Source organism: Drosophila yakuba, chromosome 3L, assembly GCF_016746365.2.
Source record: "Drosophila yakuba strain Tai18E2 chromosome 3L, Prin_Dyak_Tai18E2_2.1, whole genome shotgun sequence".
Classification (NCBI taxonomy): domain Eukaryota; kingdom Metazoa; phylum Arthropoda; class Insecta; order Diptera; family Drosophilidae; genus Drosophila; species Drosophila yakuba.
This window is the reverse complement of record NC_052529.2, coordinates 1,266,279-1,285,172: the sequence shown is the minus strand read 5'-3', so window position 1 is coordinate 1,285,172 and position 18,894 is coordinate 1,266,279. Positions and strand designations below refer to the sequence as shown.

Here is an 18,894-nt window from a genome sequence, read left to right as displayed (position 1 = left end):
CCTGGGTCCTGTTTTTTGTGACTAGCCCTTGCCGGCGGCGACCGTCTCTGGGATGAGGAGAGAGATGCGGTGGGGAGTCCTGGCAAACAGCTGGACACGAGGACACTTTGGCGGGACAGGATGAGAAGAGGGATATCCACTGGGATAAGAGGACAATAGGACAATAGGACGAACGCCAAGTCGCGAATCGCTTGCAACAATGTTCGCGAAAAGCTCTTCTCTCGTCACTGGAGCAGAACAAAGTCAATCAAGGATGGAAATCTCGAAGCTGACGAGTCCTCTCGGCTTTCCTCTCCAGCTGATTACCCCATCGGCAGTAGTTTTGTTTAGTTGCCACACAGACAGGTGGCTGCATTCCCCAGGAGAAAAATTCAGGCAAAAAGAGAGCACAGAACTTCGGGGATATATCTGCTGACAGGCACTTTCAGTTTTATTTGCGCGCATTATGGCGAAACAAGATTACAGTAAGGGGGGGAAAGGAGGGCGGTGGTGGGGGTGCGGTATGCGGTGCTGTTCAAAATGGATTGCTCATACGCACCGTTGCACCCCACGGGAAAATGGGAAACGGCGATTAAATGATGAGCTTGTTTTGCCCAAAACGCGCGAGCTATGATGGATATCGTTTTTCAGATTAAAGCACATATAGATGCCCACTATTAGGCCAATTAAAAAGAGTGGCAAACTATTTCTGTGGTTTTAATATTCAAAGGATATGTAAAGCTCATTAAAATGGCGAATACTAATCCCTCAAGCTTACCTCTGTAACAAAATGACTACATGAGGCAACTGCGTATGTAGATGTATAGTTTTTAAGATACATTTTATTCATATTTTACATGAGAAAATACAAGCGATCCTAGCATAATTTAATTAGTTTACTAGCTAATTATCAACAAGAATTTTATACACTTACGCAGCTACGCTAAGAATACGCGAATTTAGATCTTTCAGCGGTGAGTGGAGTGTTCGAGATGAACACTCACACTCACATTCACATTCGTGACAGGGTCGCCGGAGTAATCACCCAGCAAAGGCCAGTTCAACCCAACCAGTTAATCACTTGGTCGCAAGTGGAGTACGGATAAGGGTGCGAATTCCGAATGCCCGAATGGGAGATACCCTCTAGTTCGGTTGCACCTCGCAGACGAAGTAGGTCTCGAAGCTGCAGGGCGAGTCGTTCCACTTGAGGCCCTTGCCATCGCGGTTCCACAGCTCCAGGCAGTTTTCCTCCTCGCCGTTCTCGTACCGGAAATTGTTGGGCTCTCCGGCGTTCCAGTTGGTGAATGTGATGGGTCTGCCGGTGGCCATCCAGAAGAAGTTGCCCTCGTCGGCCAGGTCCGTGCCGGAAATCCAGAAATGTTCGTGGCCCAGGCCTGGAAATGAAATCAAATTGATTTAATTACTCTCCGTTTAGTTAAGTCTTTCGACTGCCAATCGAAACATCTTTGCCGTGACAAAACTCTGGTATTTGACAGCTGCACAACTGCATTCATAACAGACTACTCGATGTGCAACAACTGAAATCGCTTGCAAATCCGATCAAAATGACAAAAGAGCCGGCGGCCGGCAAACAAAAGCATTTGCAAAAGCCGCAGGAATGAACCGGAGCGCACTTTCAGTGGACTTTCTAGTGCCACAATACACGGAAGTCGGTAACCGAAAACCCATTGGGAAGGGGTCGAGCTGGGGAACGGGAGATTGGGACCTGGAGCTCCAGTTAGACTTCGAGTTGGAGTTGGAGTAACGAACTCCGGTGCACTTTCCATTGCATAAATCGCCACAAAACACACATGGCAATAGAAACAGACAAACGGAAAAGTGAATGTTGCGCATTTTTGTTGAAAGCTGACCGCCGCAGGGCCATGGGCAAGAGCCACGCCCACTCACGGAGAGGGCTGAGCCTACCCTGCGGACTAGTTGATACTCATTATTACAAGCTGATTTCAAATCTGGCTAGTCTTTCTTAAGTGATTTAGTATCTTTAAATGTATGCTGCGTGGAAAGTTGCATAGTATTCCAAATCATGTTAGTTGACCAACACAATGGCTGGGAAATAAACTTCGGCAAACAGCACTCATATGTGAAGCACCATTCTCGATTGCCTCCAAGTTCGCACCTTAATCACCTGCCAACTTACCAAAGTCACGTATGTGCTTCTCCAGTCTATCGTTCTCTTCCTGTGATGAAATGCTGGCCAGATGCATGCCGTGGTACCGGCAGTATTGTGTGGCTTTGAACCAGTTTGCCTGCAATAGAAAAACACACATAAAGTTGAACACACATCGAATTGCATTGAATGGAATTGAATTGAATTTAAGATGCATGGCAAGTTAAAGATTATATAATTGTGTTTGCGCAATCGGTTGACCCAGTTTCCGAGTCGAGAGATCTCAATCCAGCCGCCACTGAAAGGTGCCATTCAATCTCGGTCCTCCAAGCGACACTTGTCAATAAAACTCGGCCAGATTTGTTGCTCCTGTTTTTTTACTCCTATAGTAGGATTACATGTGTGAAAAGGGGCGGCATTGGTCACGCATTCGCATGGAAATTGAGTTTATCTCTGGATCTGGCTGGGATTGTAGCCAATTAGTGTTGGTTTCTGTATCTGATGCGGTTGGCCCATCTAAACGTTATCGGAATCGAGACTGGCATCCGAATCTGAATCTGAATTGTTTTGCGGACTACGTGGCGAATAGCCATATCCTGTTCTGTCCGCCCCCCAAAACAACATATTCAATTAACTCTAATGGACTCTGGCCATTGGTCATTAGCAGGAATGGATGGCTGCAAAAAATCATACAGTTTGCTTTGGTTTGGGTGGGTGCAACACCCGCACATAAATCGATTACGCAACTATCCGTCCTGCATGCTGCTGCTCTGCTTTCAACTCTCTGTTTCCGCCATTAACTTGGCTTTAATTGTATTAGCCGTAATTGTGCGCGAATAAAGCGGCAGCTGCGAGGATGCTGAGATGCGGAGATGCCGCATCCTGCCATCCTGACATGCCACATGTGCCACATGTTGGCGGAAGACGGAAGAGGGAAGGTGTTTAATGCCTTCACTTGTCTTTCGCCTGGAAGTGTTTATTGGGCTGTAAAAGATTCATCTCGCCCCGCCGAGAAGTCAATTAGTTTGGTGTGCCGAGGTGAAACTGGGTAACAAAGCCCGCCTTCCGTCCTCTTTTAATGGCAAGAATGGCTGTCAGGGAAACTGCAGAGGGTCAATGCTTTGTCTGACTGGCACTGTGATTTTGGCAAGGCGAATAAAGAGCGCTAAAAGTAATTTCAAAGGTTGTCAGGGTTTCGACCAGGTTAACGCACAAAGAAAGTCTGTGCTTGGGCACAAATATTGTGATTACCCCGGGGTCAATGAATTTGAGCAAAAGCTCATTAGAAGTTTGAAAGTCTTTTGTCAAAGCATCTAAAGCATGTAGAACTGAGCTGCTGATACTCCCACACACTTGTGTAACTTAATTATATTTTGTAAAATATCAAATTCGACTCTGTGCCCGAACATTAGGCAACCGCTTTTGGGCTAATCAAATTGCAGCCCACAAAATTCTGTGAAATCAATTAGGCGACTGAAGTTTACACAAAACTCAATTGAGTGGCAACAAGGTGTTGGCCAGGCTGTTAATGTCATTAGCACTGCTACCTTAGCACATACCCCCCTTTTGGCCACCCAATACCCCCCTTTACCCCCTTCCCCCCCTTTTCCAGTTGCCCAGGTGTCTCTCAATTAGTTTGATTTGATTTGCGCCTGCGTGAAGTCCAAATGACATTATTGCCAGCGACCGGCGCTGTGCGGTTGTCAGGCCTTATTTTGGCCAAAAAGAAGTTAATTGCTTCATTTGCATATTTACACGCGAAATGAATTTGCATTAAATTGCTCATATGTATTGCATAACATTGTGGCATTGCTGAAAAAAGAGCGAAAAATAAAAGGCAGAATGAACGAACTTTGGGATATTTATAAACGGCTGCGGTAGAATTCCTAATTAGATATTCCCATAAACAATCGGAAAACACTTTGGAATTGATAAGCCTGGTTAATTAACTCGACCGTATGAAAACAGAAACAGAAAACAGAAATCTAATAATTAAATATTTGAACTTTCCGATCTGCGCAACGAACTTGGAAATGCTCTTGAATGCTATTATTAGTTAATGAAAGCCGTTAAAACTCACTAATTATAATAATTTAAAAGTCGTAAAGATAATGGCAATGACAATGAATATTCATATGTATATCCATAGATAAAGAAGAACGTTGAATTGGAATTATCATTCCTACGTCGATCTCTAATTAAAAGCCAAGTAATTTAGTTAATAACAATAAGTATTCAAATTATATAAAAGATAGATAACATTTAAAAGGCTGCATACCTATTCCAGATAGGGTAAGATCAAATAAATAGAATTAAAGTGCCAACCATGTGAGTTTTCGAGATGCTTAAAATTTAATCGCTTTGACAATTGGCTGGGCAACTGGAGCTGTTGGAGTGAGTGGGATGGAAGATGTGGCTATAAGGCGAGGTACCGTTAGAAGAAACAAATTTGGGAATATTTATGGATTTTGGAATCGCCTGGTTAGAGGGAGATGGATGTTTATTTGTTAATTAACGAGCCAATAATTAATTCATTTCTTTGTTTATCCGCCGGCAAATTCCAAACGGAATTGCTTTATTTACACGCTCACTCAGAACCGTTCATAAACCAAAACATGCAACGAAAGTTGATTAAATATTTATTTATTTGCTTTCTGCTGTTCGCTGCAATTAAGGCGCTCAAATGTCGAATTAAAAATGTGGAGATTTATTTGTCATCGCTTTGCTATAGAAATTAATGACAACATTTTTATTATGCCAAGCAATTGAGAGATTAAAAGGTATGCGTTGGGAAGATTACATTCTGGTTTCTGACTGCTACATTTATTGCATTTATTGGCTTCTTTGAAATACTCATTATATCTTTAAATTAGCTGGCTCACCGAATACTGACAAAATGTATAGTTGGCAAAATGGTGATGACAAGCATGCAAATCCATCAATCCACCAATTCAACCTCTATAAATCCAACTTAACCCCTTCCTGAAAGGCTACACCCATTGATTACCTCAAACGATATGCATCTTATTAGTTTTACAATGGTGAAGCAGTTTTAATTTTATGGCACTACCTTTAAAGTTCAAGGAGACTCTGCTGTGCAGCTTATGAATATGAAAATATAATTCAGTTTGACGTCGAACCAGTAATATGTCCAACTTTAGTATACCCACACCTTCCGTCCCGCTCCCCCAGTACCTCGCCATCTCTTTCTATTACTCATACGACCTGTGGACCGATTCCATAGCGGTCTTTTGATGTGAACGCCTTTTTGATGCTTTGACTAATTTGTTTTTAACGCGAATAGCCGCTTTGTTATCCATTTTACGGTATCCACCCATCCGTGGCCAAAGCAAGGGCCTCTTTCTGATACCCTAGATATTTTCATTCATGGCCGATTTGGTGTTATGTTTCTGTAATCAGCTTTGATTTGAAACATGACTTTGATTTACGTTCTGAGGCGAGGTTATGATATCTACCCGATCTTTGCATTGAACACGAATTTCTACAGATGAATGGTTTCTGCCAGATCTTATATCTTTCACCAGAAAGCCCTAGTAAAAGTAAAAGTTTCATTCGCGCGACTACAGAAACCCAAAACCTGCTGAACAGTGTAATACTCAGAAGAGCTAAGCCTCTTGTGCCGCCCCTGCTGCAATATTCCATATGCAAGCATCTTGCAATCAACGGCAGCTGAGAAACCGGAGACCCATCAAACCGGACTGCAGCTCCGTTGGCCGTTGGGTCAGTTGCATTCGGTGTGTCGTCTTATGACTATGGACCGTTTTGTGGGGCGTGGAATGCGGCTCACCTTGAAGAAGATGCCCAGGTAGTAGCGCTTCTCCCCGAGCTTCAGCAGCGGCATCGTCCACTTGTTCGGCGTGTACTGCGACTCGTCCACGCAGTTGGGGCAGTCTAAAAATAGGGATCGGGAAGGATGGGGATTAGTGGCTTGCAGGAATCAACGGTCTTAACTGAATTAAAAACAAAAAAAAAACGAGGCACAAATGGGCTTTGTGACGGCTTCGACTTAAGGATAATGGAGAACCGCTTCCTTATGTTACAGGCAGAAAATAAAATTTCAAATATATTACAGGCGGAAAATAATATCTTGAATATATTTTATCATAAAGTATCAAATGTATCTTTTTTATTGCTGATACGTACATATATTTTATCATAAAGTATAAAATATTTTTTTTTTGTTCATATATTTTTCTGTAATATTAAACCATATTCTTTTTAGTTTGCTCTTTTGGGCCCAAAGTTTTCTTCCTGCCTCGTTTCTGACCAACTCGAGGTCTTTGTTGGCTAATTTAAAGTTTATACAATTTTAGTAATAAAATTTCTATAAATGAAGTTTTGAATATCTGGTTTGTGTGACACTTAAAAAACGTTTGGTTAGTTCGTAAAATTTAAAGGACTTAAACTGGTTTGCTCCGCCATTTAAACGCCCAAAACCGTTGACGTGCGATTCTTTTGGGCCATAAACATTTATTACGTAGGTTGCCTTGTGCTTGATTCTCACTTGATCGTAAGTCGTCTATAAATGCCGAAGACGAAAGACAAAAAAGAAAATGGCCATAAATTATAGAGCTGATTATAAATTAGAGTCTAATTGGGAGCAAAGTTCTTTCCTGTATTCTTTCACTTTTCGTTTGACTCATCTCTAAATGATCCCTGACTAATTGGCTGTCGCATAAAACCTATCTTAATTTGTGATTTTAAGTGCCGAACGCACCTTAAACAACATATATATCAAGTGGACAAAAACTTTGAGACTAATTGCGAACGATGGTCGAAATGTTTGTTGCCCGCCGAAATGAGTTATGAAAGTCTGTCCAGATGTCCAGGTGTCAAGGGGAAACATATGCGCTGGGATCTTGTTCCTCTTAGGAAATATCCAAGAACCTGTTCGACTTGTCCCATCGACTTAAACATAATCCGTAATGACGCACAAACGGCGGTCCAAATTGAACTAGAACTCATTTCGGATTCGTGAGTCAGGGTCCGGCCAAGCTTTTGTTTGATCTGAAGTATGTGAAGGTCACTTACGCTCTGTGTTCTATGCGAAAGAAACCGAAACGGTTTCCCTTTTGTCTCGTAACTGTCTTTGCACTACTGTTTATTAATTAATCATACGCCATGTGTGCCGCTCTGCGAAGACCTTGCTGAGTTTTGTTTTATGTTGATGGCGAATGTCGAATGCGGCTGATTTATAAAGGGGGCGTAGTGACATGCGATTCACTCCGAAAAGAAATAAATTTACTTTGGGCATCGGGCCAAGTCCGTGTGAAAACGTGTACAAAAAGCAGTTAACATTTCGGCTCCATCGTAAACAATGCTCAAAGGCGTTCGGAGAATGGCTTAAACAATGCAGATATTTGGCAAGAGTTTTGCTTTCTGGCGTCTTGCTAATAAGCGAAAAGCTGTTCTAATAAGTGGATACTTTTACAGCGTTAAACAGATATGTTTATGATTAGTGTTAATGTTAGGTGTTAGTTTCATTCATCTACAGTCTGATTAGGTGATTCCCTTAGTTGTGTAATCCGATTTTAGCGCCTCTTACTTTTAATTGAAATCCCACACTTTCACTGCATTCTGCAGTTTTCATAAGCAGTTTTTGCAAGTGTTGCATCATAAAATTAAGCCTTCTCTGCTAATTAATAATCCTCCCATGGAGACCGGTTAAATGGTTTGCCAGCCAAGCTTTTCCGGCTCCTCAAAGCCAACTTCTCTGACTTGAAACGAATTAAAGGTGCCAAATTGATTAGGATCCGAACAAACATGAAATTTGCATGCAGCTTTCATTCGCTAATCAACTTCAAAGATGAGATATTTTGATTGTTTATTAATTTTCAAAGCAAACACCATACGATGAAAGGCGATTTATCTTGACGATTATAAACCAGTTTCGAAGTGATGTATCCTTTATATTCTTAACTTTTTGTCATTATTAAACTGATATTCAAACATATTTGTCAGTGCCGCTTCCTTATAAATTAGTATACACATCTCTGCAGAAGAACAATTTCGTGTTTTATGCTAATTTATTTAAACATGCAAGCAATAGAATGTTGTGTATAATTAAATGTGTTTTTGCGTGGATTTAATAGCTGTGATTAGGAATTATTAATTTTCTGCTCTCTGATGGCAATTATTTAAGAAGTTGCAAAGCGAAGATTAGCTAACACTTTGTATCTATAATATTCATGAAGGACCTCGCTACTGGCCAAGGTTTTTTACAGTGCAGTGTGTACGTTTTTCATATTTTGTTTAATCCTTATTGATTGTGCTGCATACATTTTACCCTGACCTTCATTTAAATAATTCACTTTGATTGCAACCTTAATGGCGCCTGATTTCCTCTTCCAGTGATTTATATTGGATTTTGCATGCATTCATTTACTCCCTTGACGAGTTGTTTGTGTCAACGAAATGGTTTGTTTTATTGCAAACATTTCAACGGACAACAGTAAAGGCAATAAAATGCAGGCAGGTGCACAAAAAGCATTTGACTAATTTCGATCCGAATGGCCAAACCAGAAAAGGCAAAACAAATCGATTGGCCCAAAAACGGAGAGAGCCGCGATAAATTAAAATGGAATTCGGTAGCTGTCTAAACATCATCCATTTCGGCTCAAAACTCCTCCATTTAGCTGCCCAACTTCACACATCCCAGTTAACCAACCGACCAACCAATTTGAGAAAGTGAAAGTGAGTTGGCTCTTTGCTACCGATTTTCGTGCAGGATTCCTTAAAAGTTTGCGTTATGCAATGGTTAACTTATCAGATCTTCCAGATTAAAACATACCAGCTACAGGACCAGATCCTTTGGGCGGCGATGCCAGTGTCCTGTCCAAAAGGCACAGCAGTTGGAGGGAGATTATCACAGACAGAACGAAATACTTTTGCATGTTGAATGCTTGGTTGTGGATTTGAAAATATTTGATATTTTATGTATGAGCTATAGTAATATGTAAATGTTGTTTTTTGCTCTACACACTTCCGCACACTTTTACCCTGAAAATTCCGTAAAATATCTGTAAATGCGTATCGTAAAAATTTCGCTTTTGAATTTCAACGCATATCTTTGTCGGTGGTCGTTGATTATTCTGTTTCGAATTATGAATTATTTTAAATACAAATAGATGCTTATCGCATGAAATCGAAAGTTGGCTAAATGCGGAGACGGAAACTACTGATTTTGGATCGTGGTTAAACGGTGTGCGCCGGCGTGCGCCCAAACTGACCGTCGGCTGTCGAAGAACTAACTCTTTCGTCCCAACTTGGCTCAAACCAAGGCAGAATTCCGTCGGCGGTTTCGGGGGTATCTCTCTCGGAGAAGAGCTCACTCTTCAGCTGGCTAACTGGTTTGAGAGAGCCCAAGATCTCCGACGCGAAGACCAACTTGTTTGCTTGCAAAAAAGAAAAAAACGATTCGAATCGAAGCCCGCAAGATTAACATCAGCCGAGATCGGCCATACGTGTTATATATGGACATGGTCAGCGGTCGGCGTTCGGCGGACACTTGCGGTTGTTTGTCAAACACTTGACACAACCCCAGCTGGAGATCGAGAGCTCCAGTCGCATCTGAAGCCGCTTCGGCATCCAAATCTGAATCCGAATCCGAAGCCGCACCAAGGTGAGCTGTGACGTGAAATGAACACCAAACCTTTTATGAGAACGCTCCAGTTTAGTGGCTCGAATATGCGATACCCGATAGCCCAAGATTATTCATAAAAGTATAACAAAAACCATATCTTTGCTCACTTTATGGTAGATACATTTATAGTAGATAAATCGGTATCATCAATGGGTATCACTCTTTTGCAAGGAATCTCTTCTTTAGTTGGTCTACCCGGAAGAACTGTGCCAAGAAATACCATTGACTCACGGGCTAATTAAGTAAAATATAAATTGGCTACAAATAAAACAAAAGAATTCGCATAAATCGTGGCTCATTTAACATACTCTGCAACTACCGCGTACCAGCTGCGAAGTGGAATAATTTTAAGAATTCTGGTTTCACTTCTGCGGTCTGGGGTTCTCGATTTCACCAAACTGTTCTGTTCTCATCTCATCTCATCTTATTTCATTTGATCTGGGTACTCGGATTACGCAATTTTCTCCCAGAATTGGGTGCATCTCGAATGTGGGCTCCGAATTTGGTAGGCGAATAAACTGGGCCGAACCAGCAAACTTCACTTCTCGCTGTTGCCGGCCAAATTTCTATGCGGCGACCTTGGGATGCAGATGATAAACTAGTTTTTGGCTTAGATTGTTCAACTCCAACTGCTTTTCATTCAGCGAATGCTGGCTTGTTTCTTACCTTACGGTCACACATGACGTATACGCGATGTTTGTCAGCGATCACGTAGCAGTGATGTGAAGATAAACGGTGGGATAATGCAGATACATATGTATTTTTAAACGTCAGAAGGTGGGTTTTAAAGATGCAGATAGGTGTTATTTAAATACAATTTTTAAGTGAGCTTTTTTCAATCGTTAAAATAAAGCTACTGCCTTTGTTGAATACCTTAAAAAACGGCAATAGCAAAAACTTGGCGCTTGAAGCCAGAAGTTCTTTGCCAAATTGTAAATTCATTAAGTTCATAAAACACAGAGCCGGCGATTAAGAGTCGGCCATAAAATTGATTGTGCCGCCGAAGGGGACAAAAACTATTGACAACTTTTTGCGGAAAATGTCAGCAGCAAAAAAGGTTCAAAAATTCCAACCGCAGATGGAAAACGCAAAGAGCCAGTGGAAAACTCATCTGCAACAGCCGCAGTTTGTGAGGAAATCCAAAAACCAAGTCCAAAAATCAAGTGCCAGACACTTGTTGCATTTTGCATGAAAAACAACTTTATGTTGTCGCCCAGTTGGCCTTTTTTTCTCTGTTTTCAGGCTGCATACGTGTTTTAAATTAATTTTTTACCTCATTGGACATCTTGTAAGCGGCATCGCTACAGCGTCGCTGTTCTTCATGGGTGGACTAATTAATTAATTGAAAACAGGGCTTCGGTAAACAAGATACGATTCAGAGCAGCAGATTTTCAGATTTAAGTAGTTTTACTACTGAGTCGTTTTACTATCCAAAACCAGATTAGAGTCGAGATCAGAATGAACATGTATATAGGCAACGAGTTCATTGCTAGCCACCTGAAGTCAAGGCCACATGTGATGGACTTTGAGGTTCTTTGAGGTTTTTGTGCCGGGAATCACCGAAACGAACTTGTGACGCAATTTACAAAAATTAAAAAACCATTAATTGATATTAGTTTTAACCATCATAATGATATAATAAGTAAGTGGCTGAAAACCTTTGGTCATTTGCATATGTTTCCAAAAATAGATTTGGTAAGACCATTCTTGGAATCGAGAGACGCCACTGAATGTGATTCGACGCGGGTGAATCCCCCAAAAACAAATTTGCTAGGAAACCTTGATCACAGTCTACGCAATGAATGGCCTCTGATGGATCTTCAAACCTATGCTTTTACACTTCGTATGACGCTAATGGAATGGAAATTAGAAATCACCTTTTGTATGCTAATTTTAAATAAGCTTTTGAGCCATGAATGTGATAAAAGTAGTTTGTTGAACTAGATAACTCGTATCAATTTCTGTTTGGGACTTCTAAGTTTGTTTATTATTTGTACGAAAAGGGAACAAATGCGGGTAACAGTGAACAAAAAGCAGTTTATTTCTCTGAAGATGCGATTATTCACTTCCTTGTTTCTTAAAACTCCCGCAAATTCTTATCTCAAGCGCCTGTCGCACTGAATTTAAAAGATTCGCTAACAAAGTATCCGCGACTAGTTCTCAACTCCCAAAAGTGGGTGCAATGTCTCCTCGAATTCAGTTTTATGGCAGCTCTTTTGTTTCACATTTTTCTCGACTCGTGTGTGGGTAATAAATTTGAATGGTTTGACGTTTAGGCGAAATAAAATCCCGTCATCGAACTACTTCTAAAGTCGTCTTGATTCAATTCGATGCGATGCGATGCCATTCGATTCGATTCGTGGTCGTAAATTTTATGTTAAGATTTTGCTCAGGGTTGAGTCGGTGCGAAAAAGGAGGGACGGATGGCAACCAGTTTCGACCCTGGGCTAAGTGAAATAAAAACTTCATAAATTTGCCAATTTTTTCGCCTTTAAACTGTGTAAATAGCCAGACAAAACGAGGCTCGTCTGATATGTTATATAAACACATATGCAGCCCGAGGCCATTCATCATACGCACTGTGGTCCCGGAGGCGACAAAGCGATCAGTGCTAACAAAAAGCTGCGAAATGCAAATAAATAATGAAGGAGGGCCATGCTTGAGAAGTGCGGGTAATGAGTTGGAATACTACTGATAATGGTGTGGAATATGGATATGGATTGAAGTCAAAGGGGATTAGCTAAGTAAATACAAATCAAGGGCTACGAAATTAAAAAAGTCAACAGTAGAGAGTAATTTCAGTGTTTTACACATACTTAAGCAGCAATTTTAAAACCCTTAAAAAAACGCATAGCAACTTTAAACATAGCACTTAAAGAAATTGAAAGTAATTGTTGGAAATTCCTAAACGAGGCACGCCAGAAAAGGAATCGGAACGTTAATTGTAAGTTCCACCCAATATGGAATTTTCATGAACTCGAAATGGAATGAAAATAAAGCAACTTATCACGGAGTGAATTGCGCCAACATAGCTCAAAAGCCGAAATAATTTTAAGGTATGCGATAATTGTGGTGATGCAGCTAAAAGCTGGAGCACGAGTTGGAACACAACTAAGTAATTTAAAATGGATTGATGGATGGACAGCGTGGCTAATGGCCACCAGCCACCAGGTAAAGTGTAGGGTTTAACACAAACGCCACGCTTGATCACTTCATCAATGGGTGGGTCAATGGGAAGTTGATTGATGGTGTTTAGAGCAGAAATGCAGGTTGTTAAATTATAGTAATACATTAAATACACTTGTCTGGTCTTCGTTTTCATCAGGGCATCTTTACTCACCATTATCGACTTCGTTCTCGCTGGGATCGCGATGGAAGATGTTCCCATAGTACTGATCGTGCTGCTCCGATTCCACGCTCTGCAGGGACTCCTGCACGTCGTAGTCGAAGTCCTCCTGGTTGGCCAGCGGCTGCTGATCCCGCTGCTCCTGCACCTCCTGCTCCTCCGCCTCCTCCTCCTCCTCTTCCTCGCGAAGGCGCTTGCGATTGTAGCCCGACTGCCTCTTGGTGGCGGCAGCAGCCAGGCGATTCCTCTGAGCTCCTCCGCCGCTCCTCTTGAAGTTAGCGCCTCCACTGGCCGCGAATCCTCGAGGACGGGGTCGTGGCGATGGTTTCGGCTTGGGCAGGATGTCCGCGATGGTGGGTATCTTCTGGTTGGCCGTGCGATTGGGAAACAGCCGGCGCTCCAAGTAGTTGGCAAATATCTGCTGCGTTATCTGATTCTGGCGGGCAATCTCGCCCGGATCCAGTTGGGCGCCTGGAAATGGGAAATCAATTAATCACCGAACAAGTAGTCCAACATGTGGGTCACCGAAAAGTTGTGCAATACGTCGGGTATCTTGACTTTTAAGGGTAATTACATAAAGTGCGGGACTGACAACCCACGTAGAGGTGTTGAAAATAAAGTAATTAAACGAAAACATAAAAAACTAAAACCCCACGACGGCTGGTTACCCTTGTGCAAAGTATCACACAGCTATATACCCTTAAAGCGAGTTAATGCACTCAATTAGGCAATGAAGTGGTGACTTTATATATCAATGTTAGGGCATCATGATGAGCACGATGCTTGATGGATTTTTGATTACGTCGTTGGGGCTTCGGAGTGACACGCATACATCATTCAAAAGTCTGGGAATCAGGGGAAGCCCCTTCGAAGATCCCAAGACCCCCCATAATAGTGTTTGATCGTGGCCCTCTAGCGCGAGTTTTCTGAATGAAAGTGAGAAGATATGGTAATGTGGTCCCCAACCAAAATCACTGGCTATTTCGCCCCACCAGAAAGTGTGTCAAGGTCGGCAAAGACTTTTACTGCCCGGCATTTAAGCGGATTGCAGCCGCTTTATGACCATTTCCAGTTTCCGCAGCTCCCTGTGATGAGCTCGGAATTGCCAAATAATTGATATAAATTTTGGTTTTATTATCTGGGCTCGGATGGCGAAATACCCGATGCTAACTGCCCCGTGATGCATTAGCCCCGCCCAGCAGTCGGCTCCTAGTTTGAGTGGCATTTTGGGTTAAATTTATCTCCGGAGGGTAAAGAGAAATACATAAAAATAAATGAACATTTATGGCGCCGTTTACGCATTGTTTTTAAAATTTCTTTAAATATATATTATCGCATTGCCGCCAAGAGCACAACATTACGCCGCAAAAAGAGTTGAAAATTCCGCCCTGACATTTGCCCGTGATTGAGTGGGGACATGAGCGGCTTTTTGGCGTTTTTCTTGGGGATTTGTAGGTGTTGTTTTGGGGGCTGCAAGTGTGTGAGATGTCAGGTGAAACATTAAAGCCGGATTACCGAAAACAAGGCCTCGGCTCACTTGACTTTGTATCGCGGATAATTCGGCCTTTATCTGATTGCCTTCGGCTAATGAAATTGGACTCCCTGAATGGGCGAAGCACTTGGCGGCAAATCGGCTGCCAAGATCTTCATTCCGATCTGAGGTTGTTAATCGAAAGTTCGTGTCTTCGGTAATTAAGGGAAAATTGTGAGCAAACTAATTGGAAAGTTGAGTTGGGAAAGGAAAGGAAAACAAGCGATTACATAGCTTTAATATAATTTAATGGGCTTTCGGTACTTTTGGAAACTCTTAAACTCCATTACACTTTGCATTCCAACTTGTTTTCATCTCACTTAAAATTGATAAATGTTGGGTAAGAGGCAAATAATTAATGATTTATTAAGAACATATACTAATTTCGATTTAAATACACCTGAGCTGCCTTGCCAAATAACTTCAAGTTCAGTCCACTCAATGCGAACAATTAGAGTCATTTTTCAGCCCCATCCAGCGGATGTGGGTACTTTTCAACGACTTGCCCAGAATCTCAGGTGCCTTCAAGTCCCAGCGGATTGGCAAGTCATCGAACAAGACTTTAATTTGCGCATTAATTACCAATCGAGCTGGATTTAGACGTCGACTTTGAAGTCGCCTTCGAAACGAGAACAAAAGGCCCTCGACGCACTCGAATGAGCCAGGCCATTTTACTCAAACTTGGGTTCATTGTTCACTTATTGTTCCCCAAGAGCCGCAATCCTTGGCTAGTTAAACGGCATTATGCGAGATAAATTAACTGCCATTGTTGGACTCCATTTTCCTAGCGTTTGGTCATTGGATCGAAAATTTGACAGCATTTGACTGAAACGTGATGGTCCGCAAATGCTTTAGAAGTTGTGAAGGGAACGGGGGAGTTCTGATACACAATCGCCGATCGCTGATCGCAGAAGTGCACTCACAGAACTTTATCCATTATAAAGTAACTAATAGATCACAGGAACAGCTTGTTTGATCGCAGATCTTTTCTCGCTGTGCAGCAGTCGATCGACGGGCATTCAATAACTTCACGACTTGGTGACCCAGTTGTGTCTCCGTGCCGATGTGTATCTATATCGGGCAACAACTATATAGCAAATACTTGGACCGGCTAATTGCCGTTCGCACAGGCCACATAAATCATGACAACTCCGATGTTGCTGAGGATGTTGGCTTTGCCTTGGGTGAAAAACGAGGCGAAACCTATCAAGGCGGTAAATCATTTCCACCAGCATGCTGCAGCATCTGAATCCGCGGCTGCCCAAGAACCGTAAAATGTATCTTTACTCTCTGTGCTGCAACTAGAGGCTGCAGTTGCAACTGCAACTATTTGAGGGCCGTGCAATTGCCGCTTGGCTGAAAAGAGGTCAATTAGCTGCGAGGAGTTGCCCAGAGACAAAGGATTTCGCAATTCCGCTCGCTAAACGTTTGTTTTTTCTGCGTTTCTGTTGTTTTTTTGCTGTTTTGCTGTTTGTGGAGCAGCTTCCACATTCCATAAAGATACTTTTTCAAACGCTTGCGCAATCGGCTTGTATTTCTAATTTCGGGTAATTACATGAGCAGCCTATGCGGCGTATACGTGACGCAGCTCTCGGGTTTCCAGTTGTGGTCAAACCTCTTTGATCGACGCACCCAAGGTGCCTCAGCCTCAGAATCGGTCTTTCATATGCACACTTTGATATATTAGATCATAATTTACTTAAGTTGGCAGCCGTGGTTCAATGTCAAGCTGCAAAGCCCAAAAGATTTATTTATTCAATGCTGACATGTGTAATTTTATTCATGGGCATTTGGGAATACTCTAACGGAGCAGAGGTATAGCCAACAAATAGTTATTAACAAATTAAACAAATTTATATTCAAATATACACATTTGTTTTATATATTGTCTTTGAGACTTGCAGAAGCTGATGAATGAATTAGAGTATTCAAAAACTTAATTCGAGAAGCAAGCATCTTTCTTATCATGACAAATTGCCACTTAAGATGATAGGCCTACACCATCACGAGATCATTCTTACATTTTTATAAAAGCATTTGCATATTTCATAAGGCATTTGTTTTATTTTCGGACAACTTCGGCTAATTTCTGAACATCACGACAAACGAATTATAATTTCCAATGCAAATTAAAATTAAGTAACTTAAGACATTAAGTAACTTGGATGCTGGCTCGTCGAAAGGTTTTTGAACTCTTGTTTTCAGACTCATTTGGACCCATTAATCTTTTGGCCATTTTTGCGGGGGAAAGGTTGTGGGCACGTGCTTGATTTCTTGCGTCTATTGTTCTGGCCAAAATGTCACGGGGTATGAAACCGAAATTTGTTAGCAAACTAGCTTAATGCTTTTGTATAAAACTGTTTGACGTGCTTCTTTTGAATGCGTCTGTATTTTCTGTATTTTATTTAATATTCTGAGGTCGCCGGCATTCCGATTGAAAAACAAAGTCAAGCAGCGAAGCGCAAAAGTGGAGAAAAATATGATTTAAACTGGATTTCTGCCTGCTGTGTGAATATTTTGCAAATAAAAGATGGACATTGAACGCACCTACATATTATATGTTATCACTACACTCAGCCTATATATACAAATATATTTCTAAAATCAGTTGGCTCCGAATTGAATCTATTTGATTGGGATTAGCTTGGTCAGCAGTCATGTGGTTATGAATTCCGAAATCTTTAAATGCCAAATGGTGCAGGGGAAACACAATTAGCATTTTAATAACAGCCAGTACGATTTTGGCTGAAATCAGCTTTTTTGTTGTACTACATATGTGAAAATCGAATATTAAACAGTATGCAGAAATAGTAGCGATTAATGTGTAGAGATATTTTATGCAAATCCGATTCTCTTTCAATAAAAATTCTATTATGATCTCTACTATTAGTAACAAAAAACTAGATTCTGACAGATTTCCAAACTAAACTTTGGCGAATGCATTTTTCTATTTTTGTGCTTTGATTATAAAGTTAATATAACTACTATTGAGAGTTAACTTAGGTTAAATGACTTTTCCCACCCACAGAACCCTTGAAATGCCACAGTGTTTCCACCCACTTTAAGACCACATTAGGAAAAGGCTTGATGCGCAGCAGTCTGGCCAAGAGCGATTGTTAGTATTTGCGAATCAATTGAGAGGGCCCCTCGAAGATGTCCGTCACAGAGACCGAGAGGCTCTGACCCTGACACAGATGGCCACGATGTGGGGCACTTGGAGAAGTGGCTCAAAGGGGCCAAGTACTCACCTCTCTTATCGCGGCCATTTCCGCCTCCACTCTGGCTAATATTGCCGCTGCTGCTGATGTGACTGTTTGGCCCCAGTTGGAAGCCGTGGGGCACCTGGCTCACAGGTTCGGCCGCCGGGATTGTGGTTACGGGTGTGTTGTGGCCGGAATCGACGCTGGCCAGCGAAATGAGCACTATGAGGAGCGTGGGACGGATCATGATCACCGATTTGCACTCTTCACACGGATCTTGGGCACCAGTAAAAGTTGCAGTTGTAAAAGTGCACTTGACGAAACCGAAAACCGGGGAAAGCAAGTCGGCGGCTGTGGTATGCTATAGCCTGCGATCTCGAGCTGTAACTGAAAGCCAACTGACCGACGGATGTTGGACTTTCGGGGGTCTCTAGGTCTGGGGCCTATTTGGTATGCAGCTTCGCTTTCTAAATTATCAAAATATCGGGGGAAATGTCTGGTGGTATCGCTCGGATCTAGTTTTGATATTCAAATACTATGCTTTTCGCCGCCCAACTGTCAACGCTGGAGGGGCGGGGTGGCTCTCTAAATGGGGGCCATTAATTTGCGCCCTCGAATTCAGATTGGGATTGGGAGCTTGGTGTTTGGAGCTCGAAGCCCGGTTGGGTTCGATGGCTGGTCGTGAAGGCGAACGCGGATTAAGTAATCGCCCAGATCTCCACTCAATTCACTTTCTTTCCGCTTTCGCGGCGCTCGACGAGAGCGGGAAACTGGAGCGAGCGAACTGGAGCGGATTGGTTATGTGGTCGGTCTGTCGTGGACCGATCTCAAAAGTTGCTCGCATTCGGGGCCGATCCGCCGAATGGTTAACATCTAGGCTGGGGCACCGCTTCACGATTTTCTCGGCTCTTTCCTGCGATCGCACTCGCCGTGTTAACTTACAGACTAAAGCGTTTGAACGCAACTAAAACGAGTTCCTCGCTCGACTCCTCTCCGAGCCATCGATCGGTCAGCTGGCCCGATCTGCGATCTCTGGTCTCTGGTCTC

The 18,894-nt window shown here is 42.2% G+C and overlaps 1 protein-coding gene across 2 annotated transcripts; it reads right to left on the bottom strand.

Moving 5' to 3' along the window:
• Nucleotides 1–795: 795 nt before the first annotated feature.
• Nucleotides 796–18,828, bottom strand: LOC6532337 (C-type lectin 37Db). Of its 2 annotated transcripts, XM_002093061.4 has the most exons (5): nt 17,896–18,828; nt 13,111–13,587; nt 5,916–6,019; nt 2,138–2,246; nt 796–1,373 (listed from the first exon to the last, which is right to left on the bottom strand). In XM_002093061.4, the coding sequence occupies exons 1-5, from the start codon at nt 18,092–18,094 to the stop codon at nt 1,123–1,125; spliced, it is 1,140 nt and encodes a 379-aa protein (XP_002093097.1). In that variant the 5' UTR covers nt 18,095–18,828; the 3' UTR covers nt 796–1,122. The 2 variants fall into 2 exon arrangements, with proteins under 2 accessions (XP_002093097.1, XP_015049285.1); XM_015193799.3 differs by lacking the exons at nt 13,111–13,587; nt 17,896–18,828 and adding an exon at nt 8,919–9,376.
• Nucleotides 18,829–18,894: the final 66 nt, after the last annotated feature.